Source organism: Macrotis lagotis, chromosome 1, assembly GCF_037893015.1.
Source record: "Macrotis lagotis isolate mMagLag1 chromosome 1, bilby.v1.9.chrom.fasta, whole genome shotgun sequence".
Lineage (NCBI taxonomy): Eukaryota > Metazoa > Chordata > Mammalia > Peramelemorphia > Peramelidae > Macrotis > Macrotis lagotis.
Window position 1 is genome coordinate 151,588,307 of NC_133658.1, and position 18,104 is coordinate 151,606,410.

The window sequence follows — 18,104 nt, forward strand, 5'->3', positions numbered from 1 at the left end:
CCACAGGCACTTAATATTGTCTAGCTGTGTGACCTTGGGTAAGTCACTTAACCCCATTGCCTTAAATAAAGAAAATCTATAACAGCAACATGGGAGTGATGTTCAAACTTGAAGGATTTGCGCATTCCATCAGTGCAACAATTGGGAACAATTTTGGGCTGTCTACAAAGGAGAGTGTCATCTGTATCCAGATAAGGAGCTGTGGAGTTTGAACAAAGTGCAAGGACTATTCCCTTTAATTTAGAAAAAAAAAACAGATAGCTTATTGTCTGACCTTGTTACCTCTTAGACTTCTCTTCTCTTTAAGGATATGATTTCTCTCTCATCACACCCAATTTGGATCAAGGTACAACATGGAAACAAAGTAAAGACTGACAGAGTGCTTTCTGGGGGGGGGGGGAAGCAAGATTGGGGGAAAATTGTAAAACTCAAATAATATCTTTAATAAAAATAAATTAAAAAAATCTAATTTCAAAAAAAATTTTTTAACTGTCTATACATACAACTGTAAAAAACAAAAAGCTATTTGGGGGCGGGGATGAATCTGGTTTAGTTCAGCCTATATGCTAGCTCCAATTGGAGGTTTGTCCTGATCCTCAAAGTTATTTGTGCTCTCTCTCTCTCTTTCTCCTTTTGCCTCATCAAATTATTATGTATTTCTTTATATCTTTCTAGTGAATGTCAGCTCACTGACAGTTTTTAGTTTTGTCTTTGTAACCACAGGAACTCACATATAATAGGGACTTAAGTGTTTTCTGGAGAAGATTGGAGTTTATGCATTTTGAGATTATCTTACTGAAATGTAAAACATTCATATAGAATTTTGAAATGGTTTTATAAGTTTTTCAGTCCTCAACATGCTAAAAAAAAATTAAAAGATATATTGAAAAAAGGAAATAGGAAATAAGGAAAAATAGGGATTAAGAAATTTCATCACCTAAGCTGAGGTACTCTGGGTATTTATAATAAGCCACTAAATAAAAATGCTTCGGGCAGAAGAATAAACTTTCAGCCTTTGCCATTGCCACTGCCTGAGGGGTCGGGAGCCAGAGGCCAGTGAGCCAGAGTGCAGCTGCTACAGATCCAGTTCTGGCGGATGATGTGGGGGTCCCAAAGGTAAAGGTAGCAGTAATGCTCAAATTGGTGAGCAAGTTGAGGAGAGATGAGTGCATTAAAGAATCCCGTCTACCTGATGCAGCCTCAGACTCCACTCAGAGAGTATCTGTGAGGGACAAGCTGCTTGTGAAAGAGGTTGCAGAGCTTGAAGCCAATTTACCTTGTACATGTAAAGTGAATTTTCCTGATCCAAATAAGCTTCACTACTTTCAGCTAATAGTCACCCCAGCTAACAGTCAATCCAGCCTCCCAAAGTAAAATAATTGACTAGAATCTGGTACCCTAACATCACAGAGATGGAGGAAATCTGTTTGAGCCTACTGAGAGAACATTCAGTTGATGGTGCTGGATGGGCACCCACCAAAACATTAAAGGGTGTTGTGTGGGGATTAAACTCTATTTACTGACCTTCTGAATTTTGATGATCCTTTGAATTTTGAAACTGCAGGGCACCATCTTCTAGACAAGGAGGACTTCTGGAATAAAGTTGAAAATTGCATTAAACATTATGCCAGATGATGAAGGAGAGCAGGACCATGGTTTTGTATCTCTGGCTTATATCTATCACTTAAAGAAAGAAAGAAAAAAACAAATCAGTATCTTCCTTCCAACTCCCCATCCACCCCATTGGCTTGTGATTCCTGACAGTGTACTGAAGAAGAGAACCTTCCTAATTGTCCATTTACATGGAGAACTCCACATAAATATAGCAAGAACTTGTGTGTATTTGGTTTTAAAAAGTTGTTTGCTTAAAAATGTTTATTTTCTAAACCTGTACTGTATATAGCCTATTGATGATATTCTTTATTTGTAATTAAAGATTTTATTTGTTTTGAGTTTTATAATTTTTTCCTTAATCACTTCACTCCCACCCACCCCACACCCCACAGAAGGCAATTTGCCAGTCTTTATTTTGTTTCCATGGAATACATTGATCCAAATTGAATATGATGAGAGAAAAATCACATCCCCAAGGAAGAAACATAAAGTATAAGATATAGCAAGATCAGACAATTAAGATATCACTTTTTTTCCTAAATTAAAGATAACAGTCCTTGGTCTTTGTTCAAACTCCACAGTTCTTTCTCTGGATACAGATGGTATTCTCTGTTGCAGACAGCCCCAAATTGTCACTGATGCACTGATGGAATGAGCGAGTCCATCAAGGTTGATCATCGCCCCCATGTTGCTGTTAGGGTGTACAGTGTTTTTCTGGTTCTGCTCATTTCACTCAGCATCAGTTCATGCAAATCCCTCCAGGTTTCCCTGAATTCCCATCCCTCCTGGTTTCTAATAGAACAATAGCGTTCCATGGCATAGGTACACCACAGTTTTACTTGATTTCCAATTCTATGCCCCCACAAACAGGGCTGCTATGATTATTTTTGTACAAGTGATGTATTTACCCTTTTTCATCATCTCTTCAGGGTGTAGACCCAGTAGTGGTATTACTCGATCAAAGGGTACGCACATTTTGTTGCCCTTTGGACTTAGTTCCAAATTTCTCTCCAGAAAGGTTGGATGAGGTCACAGCTCCACCAATGGTGTGATAAGTGTCCCAGATTTCCCACAACCCTTCCAAAAATGATCATCATCCTTTCTGGTCATACTGACCAGTCTGAGAGGTGTGAGGTGGTAACTCAGCGATGCTTTAATTTGCATTTCACTAATAAGTAATGATTTAGAGCAATTTTTCATATGACTATGGATTGCTTTGATCTCCTCATCTGTAAATTGCCTTTGCATATCCTTTGACCATTTGTCAATTGGGGAATGGCTTTTTTTTTTTAATTTGACTCAGTTCTCTGTATATTTTAGAAATGAGTTCCGTTGTCAGAAACATTAGTTGTAAAGATTGTTTCCCAGTTTACTACATTTCTTTTGATCTTGGTTACAGTGGTTTTGTCTGTGCAAAAGCTTTTTAATTTAATGTAATCAAAATTATCTAGTTTGTTTTTGGTTATGTTCTCCATCTCTTCCTTAGTCATAAACTGCTTCCCTTTTCATAGATCTGGCAGGTAAATAGTCCTTGATCTTCTAGTTTGCTTTTAATATTATTTTTTATGTCTAAGTCCTGTATCCATTTGGGTCTTATCTTGGTATAGGGTGTGAGGTGTTGGTCTAATCTAAGTTTCTTCCATACTGACTTTCAATTTTCCCAGCAGTTTTTATCGAAGAGAGAGTTTTTATCTCAGTAGCTGAACTCTTTGGGTTTATCAAACAGCAGATTACTATAATTGTTTTCTGCTATTGCACTTAGTTTATTCCGCTGGTCCACCACTCTATTTCTTAGCCAATACCAGACAGTTTTGATGACCAATGCTTTATAATATAATTTTAGATCAGGTAGGGCTAAACCACCTTCTTTTGCACTTTTTTTTCATTGAATCCCTGGAAATTCTTGACTTTTTATTTCTCCATATGAATTAACTTACCACTTTTTCTAACTCATTAAAGTAATTTTTTGGAATAATTTTGATTGGTAGGGCACTAAACAGGTAGTTTAGTTTTGGTAGAATTGTCATTTTTATTATATTAGCTTGACCTATGCATGAGCAATTGATGTTTTCCCAGTTATTTAAATCTGATTTAATTTGTGTGATAAGTGTTTTGTAATTGTTTTCAAAAAGTTTCTGAGTCTGCCTTGGCAAATAGACTCCCAGGTATTTTTTATTATCTGAGGTTACTTTGAATGGGATTTCTCTTTCTAGCTCTTCCTGCTGTATCTTGCTAGTCATATATAAAAACATTGAGGATTTTGAGTTTATTTTATATCCTGCACCTTTACTAAAATGCTAATTGTTTCCAGTAGTTGTTTGGATGATTTCTTGGGATTCTCTAGGTAGACCATCATGTCATCTGCAAAGAATGAGAAAATTTTCTCTTCCTTCCCAATTCTAATTTCTCTAATTGCTGAAGCTAACATTTATAATATAATATTGAATAGTAGTGGTGATAATGGGTATCCTTGTTTCATCCCTGATCTTATTGAGATTGCCTCTAGCCTCTCCCCATTGAATATAATGTTTGTTGATGGTTTCAGATAGATACTGCTTAATATTCTAAGGAACAGTCTATTTATTCCTACATACTCTAGTGTTTTTAGTAGGAATGGGTGCTGCATTTTGTCAAAAGCTTTTTCAACATCTATTGCTATAATTATATAATTTCTTATAGGTTTGTTTTTGATATAATTAATTATACTAACAGTTTTTTTTTAATATTGAAGCAGCCCTGCATTCCTGGGATAAATCATACTTGGTCAAAATGTATTATCCTGATGATAACTTGTTGTAATCATTTTGCTAAGATTTTATTTAAGGTTTTTGCATCTATATTCATCAGGCAGATAGGTCTATATTTTCTTTCTCTGTTTTAACTCTTCCTGGTTTAGGTATCAACACCATATTGATGTCATACAAAGAGTTAGGCAGAATTCTGTCTTACCCTATTTTCCCAAAGAGTTTATATAGAATTGGGGGGGGGGGGTGGCTAGGTGGTATAATGGATAAAGCACCGGCCTTGGAGTCAGGAGTACCTGGGTTCAGATCTGGGCTCAGACACTTAATAATTACCTAGCTGTGTGGCCTTGGGCAAGCCACTTAACCCCATTTGCCTTGCAAAAACCTAAAAAAAAAAAAGAGTTTATATAGAATTGGAACAAATTGTTCCTTAAATGTTTGGTAGAATTCATTTGTGAATCTATCAGACCCTGGAGATTTTTTCTTAGGGAGTTCACTGAGGTTTGTTGAATGTCTTTCTCTTAGATAGGGTTGTTTAGGTATTTAGTCTCTTTATTTCACCTGGGCAACTTATATTTTTGTAAATATTCATTCATTTCCCTTAGATTGTCAAATTTATTGGCATAGAGTTGGGCAAAATAATTCCAAATTATTACTTTAATTTCCTCCTCATTGGTGATGAGTTCACCTTTTTTTTCATTCATGATACTAGCAATTTGGTTTTCTTCTTTATCAAATTGACCAGGGGTTTATCAATTTTATTGTTTTTTTTAAGGGGAGGCTAGGGGCACAGTGCATAAAGCACTGGCCCTGGAGTCAGGAGTACCTGGGTTCAAATCCGGTCTCAAACACTTAATAATTATCTAGCTGTGTGGCCTTGGGGAAGCCTCTTAACCCCATTTGCCTTGCAAAAGCCTAAAAACAAATTATTGTTTTTTTTTTTTTCATAAAACCACCTCTTGGTTTTATTTATTAATTCAGTAGTTTTTTTGCTTTCGGTTTTATTAATTTCTCCTTTAATTTTTAGAATTTCTAATTTGGTATTTAATTGGGGGTTTTTAATTTGTTCTTTCTCTAATTTTTTTAGTTGCATATTTAGTTCATTGATTTCCTTTTTCTTTAATTTATTCATGTAAGCATTTAAGCTATAATATATCCCCTGACAGTTGCTTTGAGTGAATCCCATAGGTTTTGGTATGTTGTTTCATTATTGTCATTATCTAGGATATAATAATTCTTTCTATAATTTGTTGTTTGAGCCACTCATTCTTTAAAATGAGGTTATTCAGTTTCCAATTGGTTCTGGGTCTATATCTCCTTAGCCCGATATTGCATATGATTTTTATTGTGTTGTTATCTGAGAAAGATGTATTCACTATTTCTGCCTTTCTGCAATTTATTATTAGGTTTCTATGCCCTAGTATATGGTAAATTTTTGTATAAGTGCCATGTACTGTGGAGAAAAAGGTATATTCCTTTCTGTCCCCGTTCAGTTTCCTTCATAAGTCTATCATATCTAGATTTTCTAATAATCTATTTACCTCCTTTACTTCTTTCTTGTTTATTTTATGATTAAATTTATCTAAATCTGAGAGTGGGAAGTTGAGGTCTCCCACTAGTAGAGTTTTGCTGTCTATGTCTTCCTGTAGTTCTTTCAGCTTCTTCTCTAAGAATTTGGATGCTATCCCATTGGGTACATACATATTCAGTATTGAAATCACTTTATTGTCCATGGTACCTTTTAGGAGATAGAGTTTCCTTCCTTATCTCTTTTAATGCTATCCATTTTTGCAGCTGCTTTGTCTGAGATAAGGATTGCTACCCCTGCTTTTTTTATTTCAGCTGAAGCAAAATATATTTTGCTCCAACCTTTTACCTTTACTCTATATGTATCTCTGCTTCAAATGAGTTTCTTGTAAGCAGCATATTATAGGATTCTGGTTTGTAATCCACTCTGCTATTCACTTACATTTTAAGGGAGAGTTCATCCCATTCACATTCAAAGTTATAATTACTAAGTCTTCATTGCCTTCCATGCTATCTTCCCATTGTTTGTATTTTCCCCTTTTTTCCCTTTATCCATATTCCCCAGTATTTTGTTTCTGAATACCACCCCCTCAGTCTGTTTGCCCTCCTATATCCCCCTCCCTTTTCTTTCCCTTTTTCCCTTTTCCCTTCCCTTCCCTTCCTTCTTTTAGTTCCCCTTTCCCCCCCTCCCTGTCTCCATCCCCCCTCCCCTTTTCCACTTTTAATATTTGAATGATAAGATGTTTTTTAAGTTAACTGAGTGTGTGTGTGTGTGTGTGTGTATGTAAGTTAACTTTAAACCAAGTCTAATGAAGGAAGATTCAGGTGTTTTCTGTCTTTTCTCCACCATCTTGGCCAGAAATCATTTTGATGATATTCTTGAGAAATTTAAAGAGATGAATCCTGAGCTATTGCTTGCCTAGACTTGATAGCTACCACAGTGGGGTCAGTTCTCTGCTCACTCAGAGTGAGGCTGGGCTCGCTTGTGGTCCTTCAAAGGCCAGTTAGGGCTGGACAGCCCATCTCTGGCACAGTGGACCAAATGCGCACATCTCCTCATGGAATATTGATACCATTTAGTGTAAGAATATTTTGGAACAAATTTGTAAATTAAAAAAGAAGAAACTTTCAAGGGCATTAAAAATGAGTGTATGCTGAAAGTTTCATATCCTTGCTTCCCAAGGCTTTCCAAAATTATTCTAATGTAGTCAATGATGTTATCTCATATTTTTGACAAGTTATTAGATAACAAAATAATTATGAAACATTATATGCTAAGATTATTTTCCACTAAAGCATTTTGATTTCTCATTGTTGAGTAGAGGTAACTCTGTTTTGTTTTTTAATACTGCCAAGAGATTGAAAGTTCTGAACCTCAAGGATACACAATGGGGGAAGAATGGTGCCTAACTGTAGAAGGTAGAGATAAGGACAGGAATCTATCTGACTGATTCAGATGGAAAACCAGCAGGACTGTCAGCCCTGGACAAAATCCCCACTTCAGGAATTAAGAATGGACAAATAAGTAAACTAAAGATACCAATCATAATGAAGAATTATTATAGATTCAGAAATTATAGTCTGCAAAGAGACACTACTGAAACATTTGAATATTGAATATTTGAAAGAATATTCAAAGGAAAAAAGGGTTTCCCACAAATACTACATAAAGACACTGAAGAAATTTCTGATTAGTTGTAAAAAGAATAAGTGCTAATAGGAAAGATGGAAATTTATTAGACACATTTCACTAAGAACCTTTGCATAATTGTTGGGTGGGATTGAAAAATTAAAATAATGATTTTTAAATACAACTAATGATGCAATTCACCCATCTGGATCTTATCTTTGGGACAAATATCAAAATACATTGAACTTAGAACCAGACTTTTGAACTGTTCTATCAAAGTGTTATTTCAAGTTTTCCAGAATAATGATACCTTCCTTAAAAATAGTATTAAAAAAAATGATCATTTTAGAATTTTGATGATTTTGTCTTTGGTTTCTATTTTTAAATGCTTTTCTCCTTATGTATATGAATATATTACAATAGTGTATGTATATCATTTATATGCATACCCCCAAATCTTTTTATGGTTGAATTATGCAGTCAGAAAGTTTAGAGGTCACTGCCCTAGTTGAGGGGGGGAAATAACTCTAAGAGAAGTATCTACTTTTTGATTATTAGGAGGATCACTAGGCATTTTATATGATACTATTTTCTTTTTTTACGTGCTTTTGTCTTGAAAAGAAAAGACTTCATTTTAACTTATATTAAAAATTATATTATTCACATTTTTCTTTAGCAAAACTGGTAAATCTGTGATTAAATATTAATACATCCTAGAAGTTTTAAATAAAAGTTTAAATGCTTTTTAAAACATGACAGCTTTCTCTAGAATAGAATGATAAATTTGTTTTCCTGACTACTATTTTACATAGATTTCACTCTTCTATTGTTGTTTTTTAGGGGATTTCATTGGAATATATTTATTCAATTGGAATTTATTGAAGTCAAACTTGAACTCATTCTCCTGTGCAGGACCTAGAGTCAGGAAGGCATAATTTCAGATCCAGCCTCAGACAGCTAGTGTCATATAATCAGTAAGATTATATGACACTAGCCAAGTCATTTGACCTCTCTAGGTTTCTGTTTTATCATCTGTAAGAGATAATATTAGCCCCTACCTAATGGGGTTGTGGTTGTAAGTATCAAAGTGATCTTACTATGTTAAGCACTTTTGAGCCTTAAAACACTTAATAAATTAGAGCTTTGATTGCTATTGTTATTTTTTTTGTTTTGTTTTGTTTTTTAGGTTTTTGCAAGGCAAATAGGGTTAAGTGGCTTGCCCAAGGCCACACAGCTAGGTAATTATTAAGTGTCTGAGGCCGGATTTGAACCCAGGTACTCCTGACTCCACGGCCAGTGCTTTATCCACTATGCTACCTAGCCGCCCTGCTATTGTTATTGTTAATCCCTGGTTGTGAAAAACAATCAGAAAGCATTTTATTAAGTACCTTTAATGGAAAAAATGAAATCTGCAACATCTAAGAATATTACAAATTGGCTCTTGATCATTTCAGCTTCTGTATTATAAAGTTTAGGATGTTTTTTGAAAATAAAAACCATTACAGACCTTTCATTATTTTTATTTTAATGTGTTTGCTGTGGTATGGTCTTTTAAAAATCAACCCCATTTAAAATGATATATACTAGTTTGTAGTCATGAGAAAAAAAATAGTGGTGATTTTGGATAAAACTTCAACAATAGTCTTAATATATAAATTTCCAAGGAATCTAACAACAAAAGTTTGTTTCTTCCTAAAGTTAAGACCCACTATTTTATTCATCTTCAGTATGTATACTTGACATAAAAATTTGAGACATATGGAGGTAGAATAAATGTTGGATGACAATAAATTTTAAAGAGCTTGGTTATTGATGTATGAAAAGTTGAATATCAAAGGTAGCCTAGTATTTGCTGAAAGGAGGTTCACCACAGCATTTGAGTTATCCTCCTTATTATACTAAAATAAGAAGCATATGTTTGTATTTAACATTAGTTTGTCACATAACTGAGTGGTAGCTTACACTTTTGAGAATACAAAATAAAACTTTTACAATTTAACCTACTATTCCAATTTTATTTGCTTTCTTCCCTTTAAATTTATTGAAGCTAGGAAGCTACCTTGGAAATTGTTTTTCTTTTTCTGCTATTGGAAGAAAGATATCTTACGGAACCATGTGCCATGAGACTAGTTTCAAGTGGAAGTAATACTATCTGCCAATTATTTGAAGTGTCTACTAAATACAGATTTTTTTTTAATATTATTCTCCTTTTGTTTCAAAAGAACTCAAAGAGGATAAAGTGTAGTACTGTGAATTCTAGAACCAGGGGTTTAACAAATTTACACTTTCATTCTAGCTTAGACTTTGAATTTTACTATTAAATTTTGAACTATTTACCTAGCTCTTTAATGCTTTAGAGTTTAGTTTGTAAATTAGACATAGTATTAAATACCCAATTTCTTAGGAATTTTTGGAACTCTCCTCGGCATTTCTAATCTATTTTCTGATTTTTTTCCCCTTATAAATAATTTATTGAGTGTAATTCTATCCTTGAATTTATCTTATAGTGTGTGTTATACTTATGGAGTTTAAAGATTCATCATCCCAAAACGTTCTTTCTGCTTCGAGGCAACCATGAATGCAGGCATCTCACAGAATACTTCACCTTCAGACAGGAATGTAAGTATAATTTGTTCTCTTTACAAGAACCTTTGTAAATGGTTAGTCTCAAATTAAAAGAATATATAAAAATAAAATTGTTGTAATGTTACTGGTTTATAGGTTGTGTGTGTGTGTGTGTGTGTGTGTGTGTGTGTGTGTGTGTGTGTGTATTTATTTCAAGGCTAAAATATGAGAAAGCAAGGGCGGCTAGGTGGCGCAGTGGATAGAACACCAGCTCTGGAGTCAGCACTGCCTGAGTTCAAATCCGGCCTCAGACACTTAATAATTACCTAGCTGTGTGGCCTTAGGCAAGCCACTTAACCCTATTGCCTAGCAAAAACTAAAAAAAAAAAAAAAAATGTGAGAAAGCAGCAAACAGGCCATGAATGCAGTATCTCAGAAGGTTTTCTGATTGTAATATCTTAGATTTGCCTTATTAACTTTCAAAACTATATTCACTTGTGGAATTGGTTTACTTTTTTTCCCTAACTTGAAAAAACTTAAAAAGTGATCAAATAAATTTTTAAAAAAGTCATTTTACTCTGAACAAAGGCCACAATTTTCCCCCCTTTAATAATAATCTAGTTTATATAATTTATATTTCTTTTATATTTTAAAGTTTACAAAGCCATTTCCTCACAATAGTTGTGTGACTTGGAAAGTGAAAACATTCCTACTCCTATTTGCATAAAAGGAAAATAAAGCCTAGAGAGGTTAAGAAACTTGCCCATAGTCGCACAAGAAACCCTGTTGCTACTGGATCCAAAACTCAAACCCAGTATTTCATGTTTACTTTCCATCACATTCATTATGAAGCATTAGTGTAACCTGTAATTTTGCTCTTGATATCATAGATTGCTTAAGCCTGGGTGGTCTCCCTAATAGCAGAAGCATTATCACATGACATTCTCACAGGCCAACACATGTGCTAGAGGAACCAATACCCCCAACTACTCATATTGCAAAGTAAGCCAGTCTTACTTGCAGTCTCTGAAGGATTGCCTGCTCTATCATCCTTGAAAATAGGCATTCATTGAAAAAACCTGCCTATACTTTCTCCCCTTCCCTTTTACCCCTGTCAGCTCCCCCCCTTTTTTTGGGGGGGGGGAAGAATCTCTAGAAATGATATATGAGATGGAATCCTGTAAAATCCCCTTTCTAAAGGTGGTACTTCCCACTTGTAGGTAGATAATCATAAATCAACTGCTGACAGCAGACATGAGTCTGTGAAGCTTATATAACAGCAGAGGAAAAACTGTCAGGAGTTATGAATGGATAGATCCCATAGAAATAGTGGAGTTTTCAAACTTTGTGATGGGCTACTCTCTGAACAGAATTAATAAGGGATTTAATAAAGTCAAACTGTTTCTTCTTATGATAGGATGATCAATGGCAGCTAGGTGGTGCAGTGAATAGCTCACTGGCCCTGGAATCAGGACCTGATTGACCTTGAACAAATCACTTAACTCTATTGCCTTAAATAAAAAAAAAAAATAGGGTAATCATAAGAAAAGAGGAAGCCTGGGGTAAGAGAAGCAAGTGAGAATGTTCTATCTAGCTAAATTTTAAATGACTAAGAAAGCGGCTAAAGTCTGTTTGCCATCCCCAATACCCACATTCCCCTGGGTTTTATTTAAGTTGCTATGAGACTCCATTTTGTAATTATTTATCAGCAGGGAAAAAAAAGTTCTATATTTTGTATGCAGTAATTTTATGTAATTTTTCATTGTGTTTCATTTTTTCTATTCATAGAGATCTTGTGATGGGGAGAGGGTTGGCCACATCAGTTTGGACCAATTTGATAATTAGTTCAGAAAATAAGATCATGTTATTTAAAGTTTTGATAAGTCTACTTAATATCATTATAGCAATAGTTCCCCTTACCTTCACCTCTTTTTGGTGGTGTCATTCAGCTTACCTTTAACCATGAGAGGAGGTGAAAATGGAACTGAAAAAATTTCAGGAACTCCTACCCCTGCCCCCATGAAGTTATTTCCTGGCATAAGGTGGTAAGCTCTTTTTCTTGAAACTATAAAATCAAATTTAACAGTCCTCTTGAACATCTTGAACAATCTACTTAATTTAAAATAGTCAACATATTGTAGCTAATTCTTAATATCTGTTTTTTGAGCATTATTAGATTGTAGGTCAAAACTGAAGACAGTGAGGTATATCAATCAAAATTAGAGTACATTTTTCTGTTTTCAATGAAAATTTACCCCAGTTCTCCCTTTTATTACTAAGTTCTTGCTGACCATTAGAATGAATCTTTTTTTTTTTAGAAGACATAGAAAGGTATACAAAGACATATTAAGTGTGTTGTGTAGGTTTTTCCATCTCTGGAGTTTTATTTGCTTTTTTACTTGAGTTTGCCATAATGATAAGTAGTTTATACAAAGCAAAATGATTTTAGGAGAAAATACCCAACAGTTTGCTTCTCTTTTTAACTGTCTTTTGTTTGCCTTTAGTTTCTGTACCAGCCCTGAGTCTGAAACATGAAAAAAAAATTCACCTTAATGCAATTATAGGGTTGTTGGGATTTTGATTTTGCTTCTTTCCTGCATAAGGGATATCTTTATTTTGTAGCTGTTTTTCACTGACAGGCTGATTTCTCTTAAAGGACCACCCAGAATTTAAAAATCAACACCCTGTAATTACTACTAAGTAATACTTAGTTCCAGATTGTGCAGCTGGATCTTTTTACAGTTTGAAAAAAATAATTGAATTTGTTCCTCTCTTATCTAAACTAGGGAAAATCTTTACATTTCAATGACTTATTATTTAAAAACAATTCCAAGCCTTTGTCTTTTCAAACAATAATTTGAGTTTTTTTTATTTTACAGAAAAGCAGAAGGTAAAATTTCAGTTTGCTTACTAGGTCTCCTCAGACTAAAATTATCTCTTTTGCCATTATGTATCATTTATAAAAATCAAAGGTCTTAGAATTTAGAACAGCTCATACAAACTGGATATTTCTAAATTTGATCACTTTTGGATTTACAGTTAAACAGCAGCTTAATAGATAAAAGAAATTCAATTTCTGGATTTTGTTATTAAAAACAGCATTATTATAAGAATAAATTGGAAAAAATGATAATTTGGGAAAGACAATGACTTTTTTCTTTGGTTATCTAGTTCCTATCCCTGATGTTTTCAAAAAATGCCACAGCTTTGAGATTGAAAATGTGAGTTGCTGGAGGGTATTCTGAGATGATGGTGGAATGAGACAGGAAATTACCTGGTTATCCCAAATTCCTCCACAAGTAATTTATTTTAGTTCCTCAGAGTGACTTTAGAAAGCCAGAAATAATTAAAAGTTGAGGAAAGCACTTGTCCAGTTTGAGACAACTTGGGAAGATCTTAAGAAAAACCTGATCTCCCAATATGATGATATGGCATGATTGAAATGCAGATATCTGGGATAGTTACCAACAAAACAACAAGCCCTGGGGGCAGTTGTATAGGCTGCAGCCTCTCCTGCTGGAACTTATGTCCCATGGACAGCATGGAAGTCAGACAGGCAGATCAGGGGAAAAGTGCAGGGTCCTCTACTCATTCTGGATGTATTTTCCAGGTGCACTGACCATATGAGATTCCCAGGTTGTGGCTGTGGTAGAGGAAGAGTGAGCACATGAGAGTAAATGTGATCACAAAAGAGTGGTTCCTGCTGACTGTGTGGTCACTCACAGGAGAGCAAAGTCTCTGGTTTTAGTTCTAGGACAGAGGGGTGAACTGAAGTTTGAGATACTATCTCCCACACCATGGCATCAAAACCCAACTCTGACACAAAGTCAGCAGCCAAGAAATAAGCTGTTTTTAAAAAATGAGTAAGCACAAGAGAAAAAAACTGGCTCATAGATAGCTACTAAAGTGATAGAGATCTGGGTTTGTACTTAGAAGAAGACAACCACTTCTACTTCAAAGAGAAATATAAGAGTAACAAGACCAAAAAGTGTTCTTAGAAGAGCTTGAATAGGATTTTAAAAATTAAATAAGAGAAGTGCAGGAAAAATTAGGAAAAAATAAGAATAATCCAAAAAAATCAAGAAAATGATAGTAAAAAAAAAGTCAATCAATTGAAAAAAAAATCCAAAAACTTAAATAAGAAAATACTCCTGGGGCATCTAGGTGGCACAGGGAATAGAGCAATGGCTGTGAAGTCAGGAGGACCTGAGTTCATATCCAACCTCAGACACTTAATAATTGCCTAGCTGTGTGATCTTGGGCAAGTCACTTAATCTCATTGCCTTAAATAAATAAAATTTTTGAAATAAGAAAATACTCCTTAAAATTAAAATTGGACAAGGAAGGCTAATAATTTCATAAGTTACCAAGAAATAATAAAGACAAAAGAAATGAAAAAAATAGAAGAGAATAAGAAGCATCCCATTAGAAAAACAACTGACCTGAAAAACAGATAAAGGAGCTACAAAATAAGAAAGTTATGATAAAAAAAAAACCCTAGACACAATACTTCAAGAAATTATTAAGAAAATTATGTTGAGGGGCAGAACCACAATGACAGAGTGGAGGCAGGAAACTCCCTTAAGCTCTCCCCAGGTCATTTCAAATACCTTTAAATAATGATTGTAACCAATTTCTAGAGTGGCAAAACCCACAGAAAAACTGAGTGAAACAATTTTCCATCCCAAGATAACTTGGAAGATCCGTGGGAAAGGTCTGTTGCACTAAGGTTAGAAAGGGTCACAGCGCAGCCTGGGTCATGCTGGAACAAACTGGCTCCAGCCATCCAGGAGCAGATTGAAGGGCTACCTCAGTCCTTGAAGGCACCTGGGTCCATGGCGGTGGTGGTTTCCACACCTCTCAGACCAGGGATTGCCAAGGACAATCAGGAAGCTCAGCAGGAAAACTGCTGGACCAGAGTGAGAGGGGAGCCACCTGTCAGTGTTAACAAAGGGCTCAGCCCAAGGACACTAAGGGGGTCAAGAGAGATTACAGAGATCTCTTTGCTATCCCTGAGGCAGGATTCTGTTGCTTTGCCCTTAGTCAAATCCAGGTTTGCAGTCTGGGGCTCCAGTCTCAGGAAAAGGAGCTTTACTGACTTAGTGGAGCACAGACCTTCTTCACAGTTCCAGGGCAGAGAGGAGTGTTTGTAGTCATCTACAGTCCAAAAGAGCAGTCAGAGCTTCTCATAAGACATTGAGGAATTGAGGATGTCCTTGAAAACAGATGCAGAAACCCTCAAAAACTTGAGAACGTTTAGTCCTCTAACCTGGAAGCACAGCCCCACCTTAATGGAGACTTAAAATCAAGTCATAGATTGGGGAAATGAACAAACAACAGAAGAAAAAAAAATATGACCATAGGCAATTACTTTGGTCCTATAGAGGATCAAGATACAGACTTAGAAATATTATAAAAATCAAAGCTTCTGTATCCAAATCCTCCAAGAAAAATGAATTGGTCTCAGACTTTGGAAAAGCTCAAAAAAGATTTTGAAAATCAAGGGGGAGGGAGGAAGGGGAGGAAAATTGGGAAGAGAAATAAAAGCAGTGCAAGAAAAACATGAAAACCAAGCCTAGCAGCTTGATGAAGGAATTACAAAAAAAAAAAAAATGAAGAAAATATTACCTTAAAAACAAGTTTGTTGGTCCAATGGCCAGTGAGGAAAAGAATGCCTTAAAAAACAGAATTGACCAGATGAAAAAGGAAATACAAAACCTCTCTGAAGAAAATAATTCCTTCAAATGTAGAATGGAATTAAGGGAAACTGATGGCTTTGTGAGAAATCAAGAAACAATAAAACAAAATCAAAAGAATGAAAAACTAGAAGAAAGTGTGAAATATTTCATTAGAAATACAACTGACCTGGAAAATAGATATGGGAGAGATAATTGAAAAATTATTGGGATAGCTGAAAGTCATGACCAAAAAAAACCCAAAAACTAGATTTCATTTTTCAAGAAACAATTCAGGAAAATTGCCATGATATCCTAGAAGCAGAGTGTAAAATAGAAATTGAAGAAATTCACTGATCAACTCCTGAAAGATCCCAAAATGAAAAACACCAGGATTATTATAACCAGATTTCAGAATGCCCAAGTCAAGGAGAAAATATTACAAGCAGTCAGAAAGAAGCAACTCAAATATTGTGGAGTTACAGACAGGATAACACAAGATTTAGCAGTTTCTACATTAAGGACTTGCAGTACTTGGAATGTGATGGAAGGCAAAAGAGCTTGGATTACAATTGAGAATCAACTATCCAGCAAAACTGAACATTATCTTTCAGGGGAAAAAATTAATATTCAGTGAAATATAGGACTTTAAAACTTTCCTGATGAAATGACCAGAGCCGAATAAAAAGTTTGCTCTCCAAGTGAAGCATAGAAAAAGGTGAAAGGAAAGGGTGAATTATGAGGAATTTAATGATATTGAACTGCTTGTATGCCTACATGGGAAGATGATACTGATAACTCATATGAATCTTCTCATTTATTAGAGCAGTGAGGAATATATATATGTATATGTATATATATATATATATATATATATATATATATATATATTCAATTTCCTCCTGTGTCTTGTCATATATATATATATATATATGACAAGACACAGGAGGAAATTGAATTTGAATGTATATTTAAAAGATGGAGTTGATGGAGGGGAAAGAATCCGTTGGGTGAAGGGGAAAGGAAAGGTTAAATGGGGTAAGTTATTTCATATATAAGGCAAGAAAAAGCTTTTGCAGTGGAGTAGAAGAAAACAAAGGTAGGGGGAATGAGTGAACCTTGCTCTCATCAGAAATGGCTCAGAGAGAAGTAACATACACTTGATTGGGTATAGAAATCTATCTTAACCTAGAGGAAGATAGGAGAGAAAAGGGATGGGAGAAAGGAGACTGGGGGTGTGGGTGGGGTGGGGTAGGGGGAAGATCATAGAGAGGGTACTCAGATTCAACATACTTTTGAGGAGGGACTGGGTGAAAGGAGAGAGAAAAGAATAAATGAGGGAGGGGGGAGGAATAGGATGGAGGGAAAATACAGTTAGCAATAGCAACTGTGGGGATGGGGAAATTGAAGCAGTTTCTCTGATGGATTTATTTAAATAATGCTATCTACCCCCAAAGAGCTGATGGAATGAATACAGACTGACATACACTTTTTTTTTCCCTCACTTTATTTTTCTTGAGGTTTCTCTTTCTTTGAGGAAAGGAGGGAATATGTTTACTTTTCCAGCATGACTATTGTGTAGCAATGTGTTTCATGGCTACACATTTTTAACCTACACCAAGCAACTGACTTTCTCAGTGGGGGAAGTGGAGTGGGAAGAAGGGAAAAACTTTGGAACTCAGGGTTTTGGAAGTAGATGTACTTCCCCCCCCCCCTTTATTTAAGGCAGTGATGTTAAGTGACTTGCCCAAGGTCACACAACTAGGCAATTATTAAGTGTTTGAGGTTGGATTTGAATTCAGGTCCTCCTGACTCCAAGGTCAGTTCTCTATCCACTGCGCCACCTAGCTGCCCCATAAATGTAGATGAGGTTAAAAAAATTAAAAAATAATTTTTTTTAAAAGCTGCCCTGAAGTTTTAGAACTAGAGAATAAAATAAAAATTGGAAAAAAAATTCATCAATTAGCACCTGTAAGAGTTTCCAAGATGAAAATTTACAAGAACATAGCTAAATTTCAAAAATCCCAGATCAAGGAGAAAAATACTACAAGGAACTAAAAAGAAAGATATAAATACTAGGGAACTACAGTGGAGGATAACACAAGATTTCGCAGCTTCTTAAAAGACGGAAGAGCAGGAACATAATATTACAAAGAGCAAAGGAGCTGGGTTTGCAATCAAGAATAACTTACCCAGGGGGCGGAGCCAAGATGTCAACAAGAGCAGATCGTATCTTAGGCGCTCTCTCATTAAACTTCTAAACTAAGGACTCTAATTAAATTTTCGAGAGACAGAACCCACAGAGGGACCCAGTGAGGCAGTTCTCCTACTCAAGGTAACCTGGAAAAG

The 18,104-nt window shown here is 35.2% G+C and overlaps 1 protein-coding gene and 1 pseudogene across 2 annotated transcripts in view; both read left to right on the plus strand.

Moving 5' to 3' along the window:
- Nucleotides 1-18,104, plus strand: part of PPP3CC (protein phosphatase 3 catalytic subunit gamma) — a 129,546-nt gene that overhangs the window by 70,002 nt on the left and 41,440 nt on the right. For both annotated transcript variants that reach the window (XM_074209151.1, XM_074209152.1), the window contains exon 4: nt 10,023-10,134. In XM_074209151.1, the coding sequence (XP_074065252.1) occupies nt 10,023-10,134 (112 nt within the window). The remainder of the gene's footprint in view (nt 1-10,022; nt 10,135-18,104) is intronic.
- Nucleotides 419-10,013, plus strand: LOC141504258 (NEDD8-conjugating enzyme UBE2F pseudogene; annotated as a pseudogene).